The sequence below is a fragment of the Anolis sagrei genome, chromosome 2 (assembly GCF_037176765.1).
Source record: "Anolis sagrei isolate rAnoSag1 chromosome 2, rAnoSag1.mat, whole genome shotgun sequence".
NCBI classification, from domain to species: Eukaryota; Metazoa; Chordata; class Lepidosauria; order Squamata; family Dactyloidae; genus Anolis; species Anolis sagrei.
In genome coordinates this window covers 13,778,475-13,796,937 of record NC_090022.1, presented here as the reverse complement: position 1 = coordinate 13,796,937, position 18,463 = coordinate 13,778,475, and the positions used below count along the sequence as shown (strand labels likewise).

General features: G+C 43.4%; 1 protein-coding gene across 1 annotated transcript; it reads left to right on the top strand.

Moving 5' to 3' along the window:
• The first annotated feature begins 914 nt into the window (after window positions 1-914).
• On the top strand, window positions 915-18,463 carry LOC132765742 (zinc finger and SCAN domain-containing protein 30-like). The gene is made up of 8 exons (XM_067465237.1): window positions 915-1,111; window positions 3,582-4,557; window positions 5,199-5,313; window positions 7,198-7,280; window positions 8,895-9,021; window positions 10,500-10,639; window positions 11,853-11,967; window positions 17,299-18,463. The coding sequence occupies exons 2-8, from the start codon at window positions 3,838-3,840 to the stop codon at window positions 18,156-18,158; spliced, it is 2,160 nt and encodes a 719-aa protein (XP_067321338.1). The 5' UTR covers window positions 915-1,111; window positions 3,582-3,837; the 3' UTR covers window positions 18,159-18,463.

The following is an 18,463-nucleotide window of genomic DNA, read 5'->3' as shown; positions in this document are numbered from 1 at the left end:
GCTGTTTGAGCAGGCGTTCCAATAATTAGTGCAATGATTGGTTAATGAACACTGGAATGGAACAATGGATGACGAATCTGGAACATGTTTTTGATGACGAGACGACAGTGAATGGGTATTGTAGTAACTGTTATTAATTGTGTAATGTGTTAGGTTGTTAACTGTTTCTATACTGTAGCACTGAAGTTTTGCTGTTCATATTTGTTGTGAACCGCTGTGAGTCGCCTTCGGGCTGAGAACAGCGGTATATAAGTAAGGTAAATAGATAGATAGATAGAGATAGATAGACCGGGATTGTGGCACAGCTGGCTGAGTGTCAGCTGCATTAAGATCACTCTGACCAAAAGGTCATGAGTTCGAAGCCAGCCCGGGCTGGAGTGGGTGTCCAGCCATTGTGTAGCCCGTTGTCGACCTTTGCAACCCGAAAGACAGTTGCATCTGTCAAGTAGGAAAATAAGGGACCACCTTGTGTGGGAGGCTAAATTTAACTAATTTATGAGGCCATAAAGAAAGAAGACTCCGGGGAATGTGGAATGCGGAAGAACTTCATCGGTGTCGTTGATGGACGATGAAAAGCAGCAGCTCCCCCGGCAGCCAGAAAAAAGTTAAATAGCCTTTGTCTGTTAAATGTTGTTTGTCAAACTGGCATTGAATGTTTGCCATATATGTGTTTACTGTAATCCGCCCTGAGTCCCCTGCGGGGTGAGAAGGGCGGAATATAAGAACTGTAAATAAATAGATAGATAGATAGATAGATAGATAGATAGATAGATAGATAGATAGATAGATAGATAGATAGATAGATAGATAGATAGATAGATAGATAGATAGATAGATAGATAGATAGATAGATAGATAGATGGAAGTCTGAGACAGGAGAACAGTTGCGCGCGCCGCCCAGTAGGCGGCGCTGTTGGGAAGCCTCTCCGCTGTCCTTTGCAGCTCCGCCGCCATTAAGCGCCTTCCAGTGGAAAAGGGGAGCAAAAGCGAATTGGGGGGCATGCCCTGTGCAAAAGGATACTGGAGTGACACCGGTTTCTACTAGCCCTACGAAAGGGGCCTCTTTTGGGCAGCCGGGGCCGCCTTTTCCTGGGGCTGGAGAGCCGGCCAGGTAGGTTTTGTTGGAGGGAAGGAAAAGGGGTGAATGTCTGCGTGGCTCTTTTGTATGAACCCCCTCCCTCCCTCCCTTTAACATTTCATACTATCTGTTTTCCCTCCTTCTCTGGAAGGGAGGGATTCAGATCCAGGGATGAAGCTGGATTATCATGGCCTTTTTTCATTATTGATCCCATTAATGATGAAAAAAAGGGGGCATTTTTCTTTTGCAGCCACCTGGCGTTGAAAGGTAAGGTTATAAAACCCCAGAAGGAGAAGAGATACAGGTTGAGCATCCCTTGTCTGTGCTGCAAAGCAAAAGTATTTTGAATTTTTGGACATTTCGTACATGCATCATAGAGATCTATTGGAGATTGTTATTATATGTCACTTTATAGAGACTCAGTAGTATTAAAAACTATACAATATGAAAGTCAAAGACTATAAACGAAGAGAATTAAACCCAGAACTATGTCAAGTAAATAATTGATGCAGGTTGAGCATCACTTATCTGCTGAAAAGCAGAAGTATTTTGAATTTTTGGACATTTCGTACCTGCATCATGGAGATCTATTTGAGATTATTATTATATGTCGCTTTATAGAGACTCAACAGTATTAAAAACTATACAATATAAAAGCCAAAGACTGTAAACAAAGAGAACTATCTCAAGTAAATAATTGATACAGATTAAACCCAGAACTATCTCAAGTAAGCAATTGATACAGGTTGAGTATCCCTTATCTGTGCTGGAAAGTAGAAGTATTTTGAATTTTTGGACATTTCATACATGCATCATGGAGATCTATTGGGGATTATTATTATATGCTACTTTATAGAGACTCAGTAGTATTAAAAACTATACAGTATAAAAGCCAAAGACTGTAAACAAAGAGAATTAAACCCAGAACTATCTCAAGTAAGTAATTGATACAGGTTGAGTATCCCTTATCTGTGCTGGAAAGTAGAAGTATTTTGAATTTTTGGACATTTTGTACATGCATCATGGAGATCTATTGGATATTATTATTATTATTATTATATGTATTTATATGTCGCTTTATAGAGACTCAACAGTATTAAAAAAAACTATACAATATAAAAGCCAAAGACTATAAACAAAGAGAATTAAACCCAGAACTATTTCAAGTAAATAATTGGTAGCAAATCCTAAGAACAAAATTCATTTATACCCATAAATGAATTTTGTTCTTAGGCTTTGCTACCAATTATTTACCCAAATTTTGGAGGCAATTTTATACATAATAGGTTGCTATGAGTTTTTCGGGCTTTCTGGCCATGATCCAGAAGCATTCTCTCCTAACGTTTTGCCCACATCTATGGCAGGCATCCTCAAAGGTTGTGGGGTCTGTTGGAAACTAGGCAGGTTAGGTTTATATACCTCTGGAATAATGTACAGGGTGGGAGAAAGAACTCTTGACTGTGAATGTTGCAATTGACCGCCTTGATTAGCATTGAATGACCTTGCAGCTTCAAAGCTTGGCTGCTTCCGGCAAACCTCACAATCTCTAAGGAGATGTGGGTGAAACATCAGGACATATAGCCCAGAAAACTCACAGCAACCCAGTGATTCCAGCTGTGAAAGCCTTTGACAACTCATTTATACACAATATTTTTAATAATTTTGTGCATGAAACAAAGTTTGGGTAGATTATTTTGGATCATTCCAGGTTTTGGAATCCCTGTGGGTAAAGGTAAAGGTTTCCCTTGACATTAAGTCTAGTCGTGTCCAACTGTGGGGGATGGTGCTCATCTCCATTTCTAAGCCAAAGAGCTGGCGTTGTCCATAGAGACCTTCTAGGTCATGTGGCCAGCATGACTGCATGGAGCGCCGTTACCTTCCCGCAAAAGCGGTACCTATTGATCTACTCACATTTGCATGTTTTCGAACTGCTAGATTGGCAGAAGCTGGGGCTAACAGTGGGAGCTCACACCTTTCAGTCAGCAAGTTCAGCAGCTCAGCGGTTTAATCTGCTGCACCACCATTTGCATATAAAGAGATATCTTGGAGATGGGACTCTAGACACAACAAAAAAATGAATTTATGGTTTAAAGGTCTTTAAAAGTCAATACCAGCACCTTGAATCAGGTTCGGAAAGGAATTGGCAGCCAGTACAGGTGCTGTAGCAGTGTGGTAGTGTGCTCCCGGCTCTGGCAGAAAAGTGAGATAGAAATATGTATTGTTGAAAGCTTTCATGGCCAGAATCACTGGGTTGTTGTAAGTTTTCCAGGCTGTATGGCCATGTTCCAGAAGCATTCTCTCCTGATGTTTCGCCTGCATCACAGGACCTCACAACCTCTGAGGATGCCTGGCATATGTGCAGGCAAAATATCAGGAGAGAATGCTTCTGGAACATGGCCATACAGCCTGGAAAACTCAACAACACAGGGATAGAAATTAATGATGATGATGATGATGATAATAATAATAATAATAATAATATTTTGTGTGTTTTGTTTCCCAGGGCAGGTCTTCTTCTTGCAATTTGAGGATATCCCCATCCGTTTACAGAAACTTGGGTGCTTTTGTTACAATGCTGCTTCCTATGGCCCTGAACTAACACTTCCCAACAAGTCAGGAAAAGACGGAGAATTGTTGCACTTCTATTTGAGGGACCGGGAAAAGGGTTAAGTGTGAGGATTTAATTTGACACTAGGGGCGGTTCCGTATTCCCCCTGATTTTCAAATCCCCGAATTGGGATTATAGAGCCTGCCCGGACATGGAACTAGAAACTGTGAGTCCAGAGCTCCTGGACGGACTGGAAGGACGAGGAAAACCACCTGGTATGGCTCTTTCTGAAACCCCAAGGGAGCATCAGCGATGGCGGGTGCCCCGGCGGGAAATGTCCAGAGGGGTACACCATCACTGGGAAACCCAGTGGCAGGAGTTCCTGGAGACCATGCAGGCCTCTCCCAGGATGCCAGAGAGTCCGGAGTCATCCGAGGCCACCCCCTGGGACGACGCCAAAGGCTTCCTGGCCTCCTTTGAGCAAGTGGCGAAAGCCTGCCAGTGGCCAAGGGCGGAGTGGGTGGCCCGGCTCTTTCCCGCGCTCAGCGGGAAAGCGGAGCAAGCCTTTCGGAGCCTGGAAGCCAGGGACAAGAAGGATTACGGGAAAGTGAAGGCGGCTATCTTGAGAGCGGACGCCTTAAGGATGGAGCTGCAGCGCCAACACTTCAGGCAGTTCTGCTGCCAGATGTCTGAAGATCCCCGGCGGATATACAACCAGCTCCAGGAGCTTTGCTGCCGGTGGCTGAAGCCGGAGAGACGCAGCAAGGAGCAGATCCTGGAGCTGCTGATCCTGGAGCAATTCCTGGCCAGCCTCCCACCGGACCTCCAAGTCTGGATCCGAGCCGGAGGGCCAGATACCTGTTCCCAGGCCGTGGCCCTGGCAGAGGACTTCCTCATGAGCCAGCAAGAGGAAGAGAGAGAGAGGTGGCAGGTGAGATGTTAATATATGGGTGTAGATTGTGGATAAGGTTTATGCCACCTTCTGGGCTGTGTGTTTATTGGGATGTTGTGTTGTGCTTCCCCTTTATAAAGATAAGTATTAGATTCTAGTAATATATAGACTTGAAAAATTATTTCAACGAGGAATGTTGAAACATCTAGTCTCATCTCAATGGATACTTTTCATCATTCACATTTATCCCAACTGAATCTGTCCTAAGCAAGTAATGGTTTGTTGTGAGTTTTCCGGGCTGTATGGGGAATTTCAGACAAGAAACAATCAGGGCCACTTCCCAACAAAGGATTCTTCCAGGCAGTAAGAAGCCAGACCTTGAAACTGCTGGCCCATTAAATGCTAATCAAGGTGGTCAATGGAAAGATTCAAACCTACCTCCAACAGACAAGAGTTATTTCTCCCACCCTGGACATTTCACAGATATATAAACCCCATTTTCCTAGTTTCCAACAGACCTCACAACCTCTAAGAATGCCTGCCATAGATGCAGGTGAAACGTCAGGAGTGAATACTTCTGGAACATGACCATACAGCCTGGAAAACTCACAACAACCCAGTGATTCCGGCCATGAAAGGCTTCGACAAGACAAGTGATGGTTCTCTCTTCTCTTTGTTAGGAGCCTGACCTGCCCAAGACTCCTCAGGGTGCAGAAGGAGCTCCTTCAGACCTTGCTCAGAAACGGATCCGTAAGGAAGCCAAGCAGAAGAGTAACGGGGAGAATAGTTTCTTGGGTGAGCTTTCTCTCCCTGAACTGCTGAAGCTGCAGCCTGATTGGTCACTTTCATTATCCATTACAGTTGGCCCTCCACTTTTGTCATGAATAACTTTTCAATAACTTTAAAGCATAGGTTCTTTTTATTGCAATTTCCAGTGTGAGAAGTTACATCAGAACTTTTACAGAATTAATATGCTTTTACACAAAGAATGACATTGGAGATACATCCAAATTCTTTGCAACTACATTGGATTCACAAACACAGTTACATTGGCTAACAAACAAACAAAGCGGAATTGCATTTTCAATCATAATTCACACACAGGTACATGCATTCATCGTCATGCATCCAAAAATTACCATATCCTTTCCTCCCTCCTTGGAGAAGCACCTGTTAGGCCCTGCTTTCCTGCAGCCTGCCAATGCATAGTTCCATAACTTGCATAATGCCCAAACTTCAAAACACCAAAATGCATCCTTTCCCTAAGTACAATGCCAAGGACTAGATCTCCATTTTCTATACAGTAGAATCTGACTCCCTGCACAAAATCTAAGACTCCAAAAAGCACTTCTTCCTCTTCCCTTGAGCGAGAAGTCCCAAAGTGATCAGACTGCTTCCTTGCAAATCTGCCACTCTCCAAATACACCATCTCTCTGCTTCCCGTGGAGCAGAGCATGGCAAGTGGACCAGACTCCTCAGGTCTGTCACACTTTGAGCATCATGATGAGTCCCCCTAGGGGTGAGAAAAGCGGTATACAAATACTGTAAATAAAATAATCAATTATTAGATTGATCGGCACACTGGGTGCAGTTCCTAAAGACCTTGGCCTGCACTTAAACACAATCGGCGCTGACAAAATTATCTTCTGCCAGCTGCAAAAGGCCACCTTACTGGAATCTGCACGCATTATTTGCCGATACATCACACAGTCCTAGACACTTAGGAAGTGTCCGACGTGTGATCCAATACAACATCCAGCAGAGTGATCTTGTCTGCTGTGGACTCATCTTGTTGTGTTTCAAATAATAATAACAAATAGAGTAAAATAATAAATGCAGTAATAATAACAACAGAATAAACTAGTAAATATAATAATAACAATAGAGTAAAATAATAAATAAATAATAAATAATAATAATACATTGAGAAAAATAAGAACTGTAATAATAATAGAGTAAAATAATAAATATAATAATAATAATAATAAATAGAGTAAAATAAATGCAATAATAATAATAATAACAGAATAAAATAGTAAATGTAATAATAACAATAAATAGAGTATAATTATAAATGTAATAATAATAATACATTGAGAAAAATAAGAAATGTAAGTGTAAAATAATAAATATACTACTAATAATAAATAGAGTAAAATAATAGAGTATAATAATAGAGTAAAATAATAAATGTAATAATAATAGAGTAAAATAATAAATGTAATAATAACAATAATAGAGTAAAATCATAAATGTAATAATAATAAATAGAGAAAAATAATAAATGTAATAATAATAATAATAATAATAATAATAATAGAGTAAAATAATAAATAACCTTGACTTGAGTATAAGCCAAGGGGGGCTTTTTCAGCCCCCAAAAAGAGCTGAAAATCTCGGCTTATACTTCTATATATATGGTATTTTTGCTCTGATCCAGCAGGCCTTCTCTTAAGCATTCCAGTAAATATTTTCCATATTTGTTTTGTAAAGAAAGTTACTAATTTTAGCAGGTGTAGTATTCCTCTTCCCCCAACCTGTGGTCAAAGCCTTCTTCAATGGTAAATAGCCGAAGCTCTTGTTTGTCCAACTCATGTCACTGTCCTTTGTGACTCTAGGGATGATATTGGCCATTCCTCCTGCCTTTCCTTTCTGAAATCTCAATTCTGACCTTTACAGGTAATGGACACCAGGTGAACAACAATTCCAATTCATTGCTTCCTCCAGAAGGACACGAAGTGGCCGAAGAGGATTTGGCTGAGGTTTGTGAATCCTGGGTGGGAGTCAGAGGAATTAAATAGCATGGGGAAAATCGGGTCCTTATAAGTCGGGTCCTTATATAGTCTCTGAGGCTGAGAGAATGTGACTTGCCCGTGGTCATACAATGGATTTCCATGACTCAGTGGGGATTTGATCCCTGGTCTCCAGAGTCCTCGTCCCAGAAACCACAACAATGCCACACTGTCATCCTGAGGAGAGCGAGTAGGCCGAAGCATGTTAGAGTCAGTGGGCCAAAGGTAGTGTCGTCCTGAGGAGAGCGAGTAGGCCGAAGCCTGTTAGAGTCAGTGGGCCAAAGCTAGTGTCGTCATGAGGAGAGCGGGTAGGCAGAAGCCTGTTAGTCAGTGGGCCAAAGGTAGTGTCGTCCTGAGGAGCGTGAGTAGGCCGAAGCCTGTTAGAGTCATTGAGCCAAAAGTAGTGTCGTCCTGAGGACAGTTAATAGACCAAAGCCAGTTAGAGTCAGTGGGCCAAAGCTAGTGTCATCCTGAGGAGTGTGAGGTAAACCTCTGTGTGTGAGAAGCTTTGGTGAAAGAAGCCCCAGGTTAAAAGCCTCTTGTGTAAAGCTGTGTAAAGCTACTGTGTATTTATTTATTTGTGTTATGGAAGTGTTGTTGTTGTAAATAGTGCAACCATATTATTTTACTACAGGGAAAAGCCTCCATTGGAAGAGAGAACATTGGTCTGTGTGTTCCCTTTATGGGCTACTGGTGCTGGGTCACGCTGTTGCTAATAAGTTACTTTGCTATATGTTTATGGGGAGGGTCTTTGGTTAATAAGCCCACTGGCCCAACATGTAATTGTTTTGTGGGAACCCAGAACCGTTGCATAACCTTTTTTCCTAATACGAGGAAACCTCATAGAATCATAGAATCAAAGAGTTGGAAGAAACCTCATGGGCCATCCGGTCCAACCCCCTGCCAAGAAGCAGGAATATTGCATTCAAATCACCCCTGACAGATGGCCATCCAGCCTCTGTTTAAAAGCTTCCAAAGAAGGAGCCTCCTCCACACACCAGGGCAGAGAGTTCCACTGCTGAACGGCTCTCACAGTCAGGAAGTTCTTCCTCATGTTCAGATGGAATCTCTTCTCTTGTAGTTTGAAGCCATTGTTCCACATCCTAGTCCCCAGGGAAGCAGAATACAAGCTTGCTCCCTCCTCCCTGTGGCTTCCTCTCACATATTTATACATGGCTATCATATCTCAGCCTTCTCTTCTTCAGGCTAAACATGCCCAGCTCCTTAAGCCGCTCCTCATAGGGCTTGTTCTCCAGACCCTTGATCATTTTAGTCACCCTCCTCTGGACACATTCCAGCTTGTCAATATCTCCCTTGAATTGTGGTTCCCAGAATTGGACACAATATTCCAGGTGTGGTCTAACCAAAGCAGAATAGAGGGGTAGCACCAAATATGTCTGTAATAATTAAATAAACATGCTTTGGATTGGTGGCGGAAATATTTTATAACAGGCACAGCCGATCTTCTATCCTCCAGGCATTTTGGACTTCAACTCCCATCATTCTTAACAACCTACTGAAGTTTGTCTATACCTGGTTTATAGTCATGGCACCCTGTAAATAACCGTGTTTTTCTGTTTGCAGGGAGCAGTGAATCTCAAGGAAATGGGCACATCGCTGCATGTGGTTGAGCCAAGCACAAAGCAACCAGGTCAACAGACTATGTTCTGGCAAGTGATGCAAGAAGAGGATGGGGACACGGATTCCTTGGGTATGGATTGCTTCCGAAAAGCCCCTCCATCCGGTGTCACCATGCCTGAGTGGCCACTTCTGAGGATTAGGAAAAGAAAAGCATTTGAACAGCCTTGTTCTGATCTATTAATCTGTCTTTGCTATTGTTGTGTGCATTCAAGTAATTTCTGGCTTGTGGTGAACCTGTCACAGGATTGTCTTATCTGGATTTCTTCAGAGGGGGATGTCTTTGCCTCCCTCTGGGGCTGAGAGTATGTGACTTGCCCAAGGTCACCCAGTGAGTTTCCTTAATTAAAAACCCTAAAATCCAGAGTTTTAGTCCAAATGCTTAAATCACACTGGCTCTCAGTAATCATCTCTGACTGCCAAATAGCTCTCCAGTTTCTCACATTGAGGGAGATTTCATATACAATTGTCTCTCCACAATTGCAGTTTTGACTTTTATGAACTTGATTATTCAAATATTCTCTTTAGCCTCTTTCCTGGAAAATAAGATCTAACCAGAAAATAAGCCCTGGCACAGTGGATTGTTTTACATGAAACATCCTCTGAAAATAACACTGTGTAACAAAATCTGGAAAAAAAAAAGGTTTCTTGTGTTGTCAAAGGCTTTCATGGTCGGAATCTCTAGGTTACTGTGAGTTTTCCAGGTTGTATGGCCATGTTTCAGAAGTATTCTCTCCTGATGTTTGGCCCACATGTTCTCCTGACGTTTTGGACCTCAGAACCTTTGAGGATGCCTGCATAGATGTGGGTGAAAAGTCAGGAGAGAATGCTTCTGGAACATGGCCATGCAGCCTGGAAAATTCACAGTAACCCATTTCTGTTCCTGGTATGATAGTGTAGTTCCTGATACAGAACATATGCCATCCGGTAGTCACCATCTGCTCTCCCACAGAAAACCATATTTAATAATCCAGAGCTGATGTGGTAGTAGTAACCTTTTGTGGGTAGTCAACCTCTCCCCTCCCAACATCCCTGTTGCCTTGGCACTCTAAGAGAGTCTTGCAAGACAGTCACTCTCATTGCTGTGTCATTTTGAGGCAACTGTGTAGTAATGGTGAGGCCGTGGACCACATTGTCATTCTTGCAGACCACTGGTGGTCCACGAACTGCAGGTTGGGAATCACTACTTTATATGGTAGGAAAATCTAGGTCCTCCTGTATGACTGGTCAACCTCTTCCAGTCATGTGGGAAGACTTAAAATTTCAAAGAGAAAATACCTTTCTAGGAATCTTGGCCTTCCATTGCAATTCTGTGGTCAGCTTCCACGCTGTGCCTCTAGACAAAGTCTTTATTAGAAAGCTCGGACTGGCAAAGTTGGATGTGCCTGAGCTGGTTGGATGATAGTTTCCAACATTTGTTATCACTGGCTGCGGCTATACTAGCCAGAATTCGTTTGATGAGCATGTGATTTGTTTGTGTGTGAAAGATACCAACTAATGCTGCTTGTATTGGAAATAATTATGTCTCTTTCTATCTGCTTCCCAATGAAGAGGGGCTTTTAGTTCCCAAGGCTGACCTCACTCTCCATCCAGCAGAAGAAGAAGAAGAGGAAGAAGAAGAGGCGGAGGAGCAGATGTTCATCCAGTTCCCTATAGAAAGTGAACATCTTCCAGGCCAAGATTTAGGTGAGGTGATGAAAGAATCTAATTGTGTAGAATAAATGCAGCAGCAAAACATATCGTCTTCAGGCATATGTTTGGCGAGTGGACTTATTAACAAAGCAATCTCCTCATAGCTCCAACAGACAAGAGTTCTTTCCCCCGCCCTGGTCATTCCACAGATATATAAACCCACTTTCCTAGTTCCACTAGACCTCACTATCTCTGAGGATGCTTGCCAAAGATGCAGGCGAAACGTCAGGAGAAAATACCTCTAGAACATGGCCATATAGCCCGAAAAAACCTACAATAACCCACTCTCCTCATAAATGCAAAGCAGAGTAACTTAGTAGCAGCAGCGTGACTCAGTACCAGTAGCCCTAAGTGATAAAAAGAACAAAAACACACAGACCAATGATATATCTTCCATAGGCTTTTCTTTATGGCAAAATAATATGATTGCACTATTTACAAAAACAAGGTTTCCATAACATGAACAAAGCTTTTTATACTTCCTTCTTTGCTTCCTCACTGGGCTTCTTCTGCATGCAGATAAACAGCTTCACTCTCACAGAGCCTCTTCTCACACCGAAGATACACAGGAGCTTCATGGAGTAGCTTTTTACACACAGCGGCTTTTTATACTGGAACTTCCCTCACACGATGGCCTTCAACTTGGGGCTGCTCTCACCGAAGCTTCTCATACCAGGCTTTCTCTCATTGAGGCCTATTAACACTGAGGCTTCCCTCAGACTGAGGTCTTTCTCCCACTGAGGTCTACTTTACACTGAGGCTCTCTCAGACTGACATCTCATACACTGAGGCTTCCCTCACACTGAGGTCTTTCTCCCACCGAGGCCTACTTTACACTGAGGCTCTCTCAGACTGACACCTCTCATACATTGAGGCGAACTAACACTGAGGCCTACTCATATTGAGGCCTATTAACACACTGAAGCCTTTCTCCCACAGAGACTTGTCACAGACTGAGGGCTACTAAGCTACGGGCACAACTGCTTATATTGAACTGCAGCCTTTGCTGTGTCAGAGGTATCAGTCCAACAGACAGGAAAGAAAGAGAGAAAGAGAGGCAAACAGACAAAGAGGGCAATGGGTGAAGGGCTTTCCTTGCCAGCTAGCTCATATGCCTATTTCCTTGATGATTATATGCTTGTGAAGGATGTGACTTGAGTTCCAACAGCTGGGACCTAGACAAATTTTCCTTTCTCTGTCTCTCCAGGTGAGCAGAAGGGCAGTCGGATCAAGATGGAGGCCTCCCAGGGGGGTGCAACAGGGACGTTGACAGGACTATCTCAGTGGCACATCCCCGCAACGACCGCAGCCATTTGTGAGCAAAGACGTGAGTCCAGAGGGCAAGAGGGGAAGAAGCTGGTGGTGGGAGAGCATGAAGCCAGGGGTCTTTTGGGAGGCCTAGCTGCTGCCCGAAGTGAGACCGCTGCCTTGCAGTCCCGGGCAGAGAAACTCTTGGGCTCCAGATACAGCAGCAGGCGGTATCCCTACAAACCGGGACTTGTTATGACATACGCCGGGCAGGACCACTCTGACATCCTGATGTGGGCTGGGGCCATCCATCAGAAAGAGAAACCAATGGAAGAGAAAGGCTTTGAATGCCCCGGTTGTGGGAAGTACTTCAGCCAGAGACACAACCTGCGGCGGCACCAGAGGATCCACACGGGAGAGAAGCCACATGTGTGTCCGGACTGTGGGCGAAGCTTCACCAGGCCTGACGGCTTGATCAGCCATCAAAGGAAGCATTTCCACGTGAAACCTTTCGAGTGCCCCGAGTGTGGGAAAAGCTTCAGCTACAAATGCAACCTGGCCAAGCATCAGAGGATCCATGTCAGGGAAGTTGTCCTCTGAGAAGTCCACGTCCTCCAGGAAGCGAAAAACATGTCGGTAGTAAATGTCATTGTGTTAGGAAATGGTACGCCGGCCTTGCTTGTACTCAGGGCCGGTTTGCGTTTTGGAAATCACAAATCGTTGGTGCTCTGTCTCACAAAAAAAGAAGGCACGGAAATTCTTTGGTGTTGCTCTGGAAGTTCTTGCTGTTCCTGGATGTCACGAAACAATCACCAGCCAAGATTCCCATTCATCTCAATGAGACTTAGAGTTAAGAGGTTTGGGATAGAACTATAAGTAGAAATCATGGCTTCTCTTCTGACTTCAGCTTTCAGTGACATTTTATACATATCTAGCAGTGGTCTATCTAACCCATAATTATCCCAAACTCATTTTTGGGTCACCCTACTTAGGATCTTTGGCATAAAAACCAAATGTCTTGCCACTAAATAATGTACTCTTTTGGGAATGCTTTGATTGTGTATTTCTGCATAGCAAAGGATTGGACTGGATGGCCCTTGGGGCTCTTCCAACTCTGTGCTTTTCTGAATTATGCATAGATAAACGTAAAGGTTTCTCCTGATATTTAGTCATTTCCGACTCTGGGGGGTGATGCTCATCTCTGTTTCTAAGCCGAAGGGCCAGTGTTGTCCATAGACACCTCCAAAGTCATGTGGCCTGTCAAGCTAAGGCGCAACTTGACAGAAGCAAATGCTAGATACACCAGATACAGCTCTGTAAAATCATGGACTCTGGAGACGCCAGGTTACAAGGAAAACTCAGTTTACTATGCACATCTAAAAAACACGTCCATCTACAGCAAACGACAAACAGGATAACACAGAGGAAACTGAAAGTCAAAACAGTTCTTTGCAGCTGCTTAGCTCTTCCGCTCCAAATGGTTAATTCCCTAAATTTTCTCAGCAGCAGAGAGCTTATATTAAGGTCACTCAGTCACAGCCTCAACATAAGCATTTCAGCTTAGCATTACATTCTAAGTGGCATCCATATTGGCAGTACAAGAATTACATTTAAAACATATAATATACCTCAATAAATCCTGTCATGGCCAGTATGACTTCATGGAGCACCGTTACCTTCTTGCAGAGGCAGTACCTATGGATCTACTCACATTTGCATGTTTTTGAACTGTTAGGTTGGCAGAAACTGGGCCTAACAGGAGGAGCTCACCCCGCTCCCTGGATTTGAACCGCCAGCCTTTCGGTGAGCAAGTTCAACAGCACAGCGGTTTAACCCACTGCGCCACCAGAGGCCTCACATACTTACATACATACTTAAGAATTATGCATACTTACTCTTTAAGTATAGAAGCCGTAAAGGCTTAGGAAAGCGGTCATGAAGGAATTACGAGGGTTATCCGGAAAGTAAAGTTACAAGTTTTTTAAAAAAATACAAAGAATGAATATATTTTAATAAAACGTACATGGATTGTAGCATAGGTATTACATTATTTTTCCACATAATCACCATTCAGTTCAATACATTTTGTCATCTGCGGGACGAGTTTTTGATGCCTGTGTCATAGAAGTTTCCCTCTGCCTTTTTCAACCAGTCCGTCACTTCGATTGTCACCTCATCGTTTTCCACCCAGGTGTTCCTTCAATTTAGTGAACACATGATAGTCACTGGTTGTGAGATTGGGGCTGTGAGAGGGGTGGCTTTAAACATCCCAACCCGATAAAGTCAGCAACTCTTGTGTTGCATGAGTGGTGTGCAGGCGTGCATTGTCTTGAAGGAGACCGACTCCCGCCATCAGCATCCCAGGACATTTGTTTTGGATGGCTTCATGGTCTCACAATACATTCTGTATCGATTTTGTCACATGCTGTCTTGACATTATGTCCTCTCCATAAACTGAAACGATTTTGCGATGAGTTGCAGCAGTGTTCATCCTCTTAGCATTTAGGTAGCGTATTACAGTGCTAACTTTTCACTTGGAGGGAAACGGAATGAGGATGCTCACTAACTTTCACCACAATTCAGTCAATGAGCTATTGACGACTGGCACCGCTCGTTCGCTTCTGCTGGCTTACCGCTACAAGGCAGTGATACCAACTTCCCCCGCGAGAGCTACATGCCTTGTAACCTTACTTTCCAGATAACCCTCGTAGATAAGGCCCTCAAGTCTAAAGACACATCATTAAACAATAGAATTGTGCAGGTTGAGCACCACTAATCCAGATATCTGAAATCTTGACTCATATGAAGAAAAGGAAATATAGAGTGGAGAGAGAACTTGTAGTTATTCTCCACCTTTCCACCTCCCAAAACAATCTATGGAGGCATGCAAGAATCCCTATAGAGCAGAACCCACAAAAATATCAAGTATGGGAGGAACACTATTCACAGAGTCTGTAGTCTGACATGGTGGTTGTTGGATGGTCCATCATTTCTGTGTTCTCAAATCACTCTAACAACTACCATGTCAGATTATACAGAGAAGCCATTGAAATCCACAAGCATGTGGACAATTTCAACTGAAAAGAGGAAACCCTGAAAATGAACGAAATCTGGCTACCAGTATTTAAAAAACTCCAAAATCAGGACAGCCAATAAAGAGCAACACCCAAAAAGGTCAATAAAGTCAACGAAGAGCAACACCCAAAAAGGAATTCCAGATAGGAATCAATCAGGGCCAACTAACACCTCAAAACAAAGGATTCCCCCAGGCAGCAATCAGCCAGGCTTTGAAATTACAAGGCCATTCAATGATAATCAAAGTGGACAGTTTCAACATTTACACTTGCCTCAAACAAACAAGAGTTCTTTCTCCTGCCCTGGACATTACACAGATATATCAACCTCACTTGCCTAGTTTGCAACAGACCTCGCAACCTCTGAGGATGCCTGCCATAGATGTGGGTGAAATGTCAGGAGAGAATGCTTCTGGAACATGACCATACAGCCTGGAAAACTCACAGCAACTTAATGATTCCGGCCATGAAAGCCTTCGACAACACAATAAATAATAATTTAGTCAAATATAAAGTGTATTACAGAGGGTTAGGGATATGGGCACAAAAAGTTCCAATAAAGCTACTTCATTTGTAGAAAGGATTTTATTCTAATGACATTTAAGGGCCTTAAGTGGTATTTAGACCTAATTGTTTCAAGCTATGTATCCCATTCACATCCTATCTTTCTTATGGTGAGAAACAACGATAGCGCTTTTAAAATGTTGCAACAAACAATGGTAGGAAATATTTTCTGATTTTAATTACTACTTCTGTCTTGGGCAACTGACATGCTCTCAGTTCTAGAAGACCCTGTTTACTTTAGGGATGCCATCAGTCAGAAATGCTTGAAGGCACACAACAACAACAGCAACAGCAACATCAAGGAAAGCATTTATGTCTTAAAAGTATCCTTCCAAGCTCTGAGTCTTAACATTTGGACTGAAAGAAGGTTTCATGGTGGATTTTGATGTAATGCAGTGTTTCTCAACCGTCCTAATGCTGTGTCCACTTGATACAGTTCCTCATGTTGTGGTGACCCCCAACTATAAAATTATTTTCGTTGCTACTCCACTACTGCAATTTTGTGGGTGAAACGTCAGGAAAGAATGCTTCTGGAACATGGCTATACACTGTGGAAAACTCACAGCAACCCTTCTTAATGCTGCGACCCGTTAATACAGTTCCTCATGTTGTGGTGACCCCCAACCATAACATTGTTTTTGTTGCTACTTCATCACTGTAATTTTGCTACTGTTATGAATCGTAATGTGCAGGATATATTTTCATTCACAGGACCAAATCTGGCACAAATACCCAATAAGCCCAAATTTGAATACTGGTGGGGTTGTGGGGAGGGGTTGATTTTGGGAGTTGTAGTTGCTGGGATTTATAGTTCACCTACAATCAAGGAGCATTCTGAACTCCACCAGCGATGGAATTGAACCAAACTTGCCACACAGAACTCCCATTGCCAACAGAAAATACTGGAAGGGTTGGTGGGCTTTTTTTTTTTTTTTTTGTCGTGTCAGGAGCCACTTGAGAAACTACAAGTCGCTTCTGGTGTGAGAGAATTGGCCGTCTGCAAGGATGTTGCCCAGGGGACGCCCGGATGATTTGATGTCTTTATCATCCTTGTGGGAGGCTTCTCTCATCTCACCGCATGAGGAGCTGGAGCTGATAGAGGGAGCTCATCCGCCTCTCCCCGGATTCGAACCTGCGACCTGTCAGTCTTCAGTCCTGCCGGCACACGGGTTTAACCCACTGTGCCACTGGGTGTTTTGGAGTTGTAGTTTACCTACATCCAGAGAGCACTGTGTCCTCAAACAATGATGGATCTAGACCAAACTTGGCACGAATATTCAATATGCCCAAATGTGAACACTCGTGGAGTTTGGGAAAAATAGATTTTGATGTTTGAGAGTTGTAGTTGCTGGGATTTATAGTTCACCTACAATCAAAGAGCATTCTGAACCCCACCAATGAGAGAATTGGGCCAAACTTCCCATACAGAACCCTCATGACCAACAGAAAATACTGTGTTTTCTGATGGTCTTTGGTGACCCCTCTGACACCCCCTCGCGACCCCTCTAGCCATCCTGACTCCCAGGTTGAAAAACACTGATGTAATGCATAATAAAATCATTGTTCCTAGGAATGTGGTGTGCCAAAGCAAATCATGGGACACGATCACAGAGATAGGACAGGAATGCTGAGTCTTAGCAGCATCATTCAAGCTCAGTTTGAGAAGGCGAGAGGGCAGGAAACCAATTACAAGAGTCTGGAGAGAAAAGAAAGAAAGCAAAGCAAAGACGTGGCAAGAGCAGAGACAAACATTCTTCTCTGTGTCTCTTCAGGTGGTGAGATGAAGAGTCGGATCAAGACGGAGAATCCCCAGCAGGACAAAGCTGGGACTTTAGTAGGATTATGTCGGTGGAACAATCCTTCAAACGCAACTGTTCAAGAGCAAAGATGTGAGTCCGAAGGGCATGTGGGGAAGAGGATGGAGGTAGAAGAGGATGAAGACAGGGAAACAGCAGAAAGCCTTACAACAGCTTGTAGCAAAGTCTCCACCCTTCTTTTTGGGGCAGAAAAGCCCACAAACACCCCATCCAATGACAATTACAACTTTGGGTTTGTAATGGCACCGCCTGCAGAAGAGCCTCCGCAATGGGAGGCAAACGTCCAACCTATAAATGTTCATCGCAGATGCCCAAGAAGCCCAAGAAGGGAGAAACCTTTTGAATGTCCCAGCTGCGAGAAATGCTTTTGGCAGAAAGAAAATCTAATGCGCCACCTGAAAATGCACACTGGAGAGAAAGAATATAAATATCCTCAAGGAGGGAAGGCTTTCCATCAGCGGGAGAATTTGTTGAGACGGATCCGGGCTGGAAACGGACTCTGTGAATGCCCCGAGTGTGGGAAAAGCTTCCCGTCCAGAGGGACATTAATACGACATGTGCGAATCCACACTGGAGAACGGCCCTTCGAATGCTTGCAGTGTGGCCAGTCCTTCACCCAGAGAGGGCATCTGATGCGACACCAGAGGATCCACACGGGAGAGAAGCCCCACACCTGTCCTGAATGCGATAAGAGCTTCTCCCGGAGCGACGAGTTGATCCGTCACCAAAGGACTCATGAACGAGACATGTATCATAATCGTGCCATCTGCGGAAAAGACTTTAGCCACAACGCCACGCTGGTCAGCCACCAGTGAAGCCATGATGGACATTAACTCTCGCCACAACTAATATTAACTCTCCAAGAGACACTAAAATGATCCAGACCACATCCACAGAAACATTGGAGTCTGAGCTAGAAAAGAAATAGAGCTGGCTCTCCGTATCCATGGATGATTTCTGTTTTATTGAGTCTGAGTTGATGTTTTTATATGCGTCTGTGTTTTATTTTATTGTGTTTTATATTGTACTTCATTTTTACTTTTGATTTTAGGCACTTTGTGCCCTGAGTCCCTTTGGGGAGATGGTGGCAGGATATGAGAATAAAGTTATTATTGTAGAA

Bases quoted from the DNA above. Each gene is read 5' to 3' on its own strand.
- LOC132765742 (XM_067465237.1), top strand. From the start codon at position 3,838: ATGGAACTAGAAACTGTGAGTCCAGAGCTCCTGGACGGACTGGAAGGA. The intron at 10,640-11,852 runs GTGATGAAAGAA...TCTCCAGGTGAG, and splicing joins CAGGCCAAGATTTAGGTGAG to CAGAAGGGCAGTCGGATCAA. The intron at 11,968-17,298 runs GTGAGTCCAGAG...GTGTCTCTTCAG, and splicing joins AGCCATTTGTGAGCAAAGAC to GTGGTGAGATGAAGAGTCGG.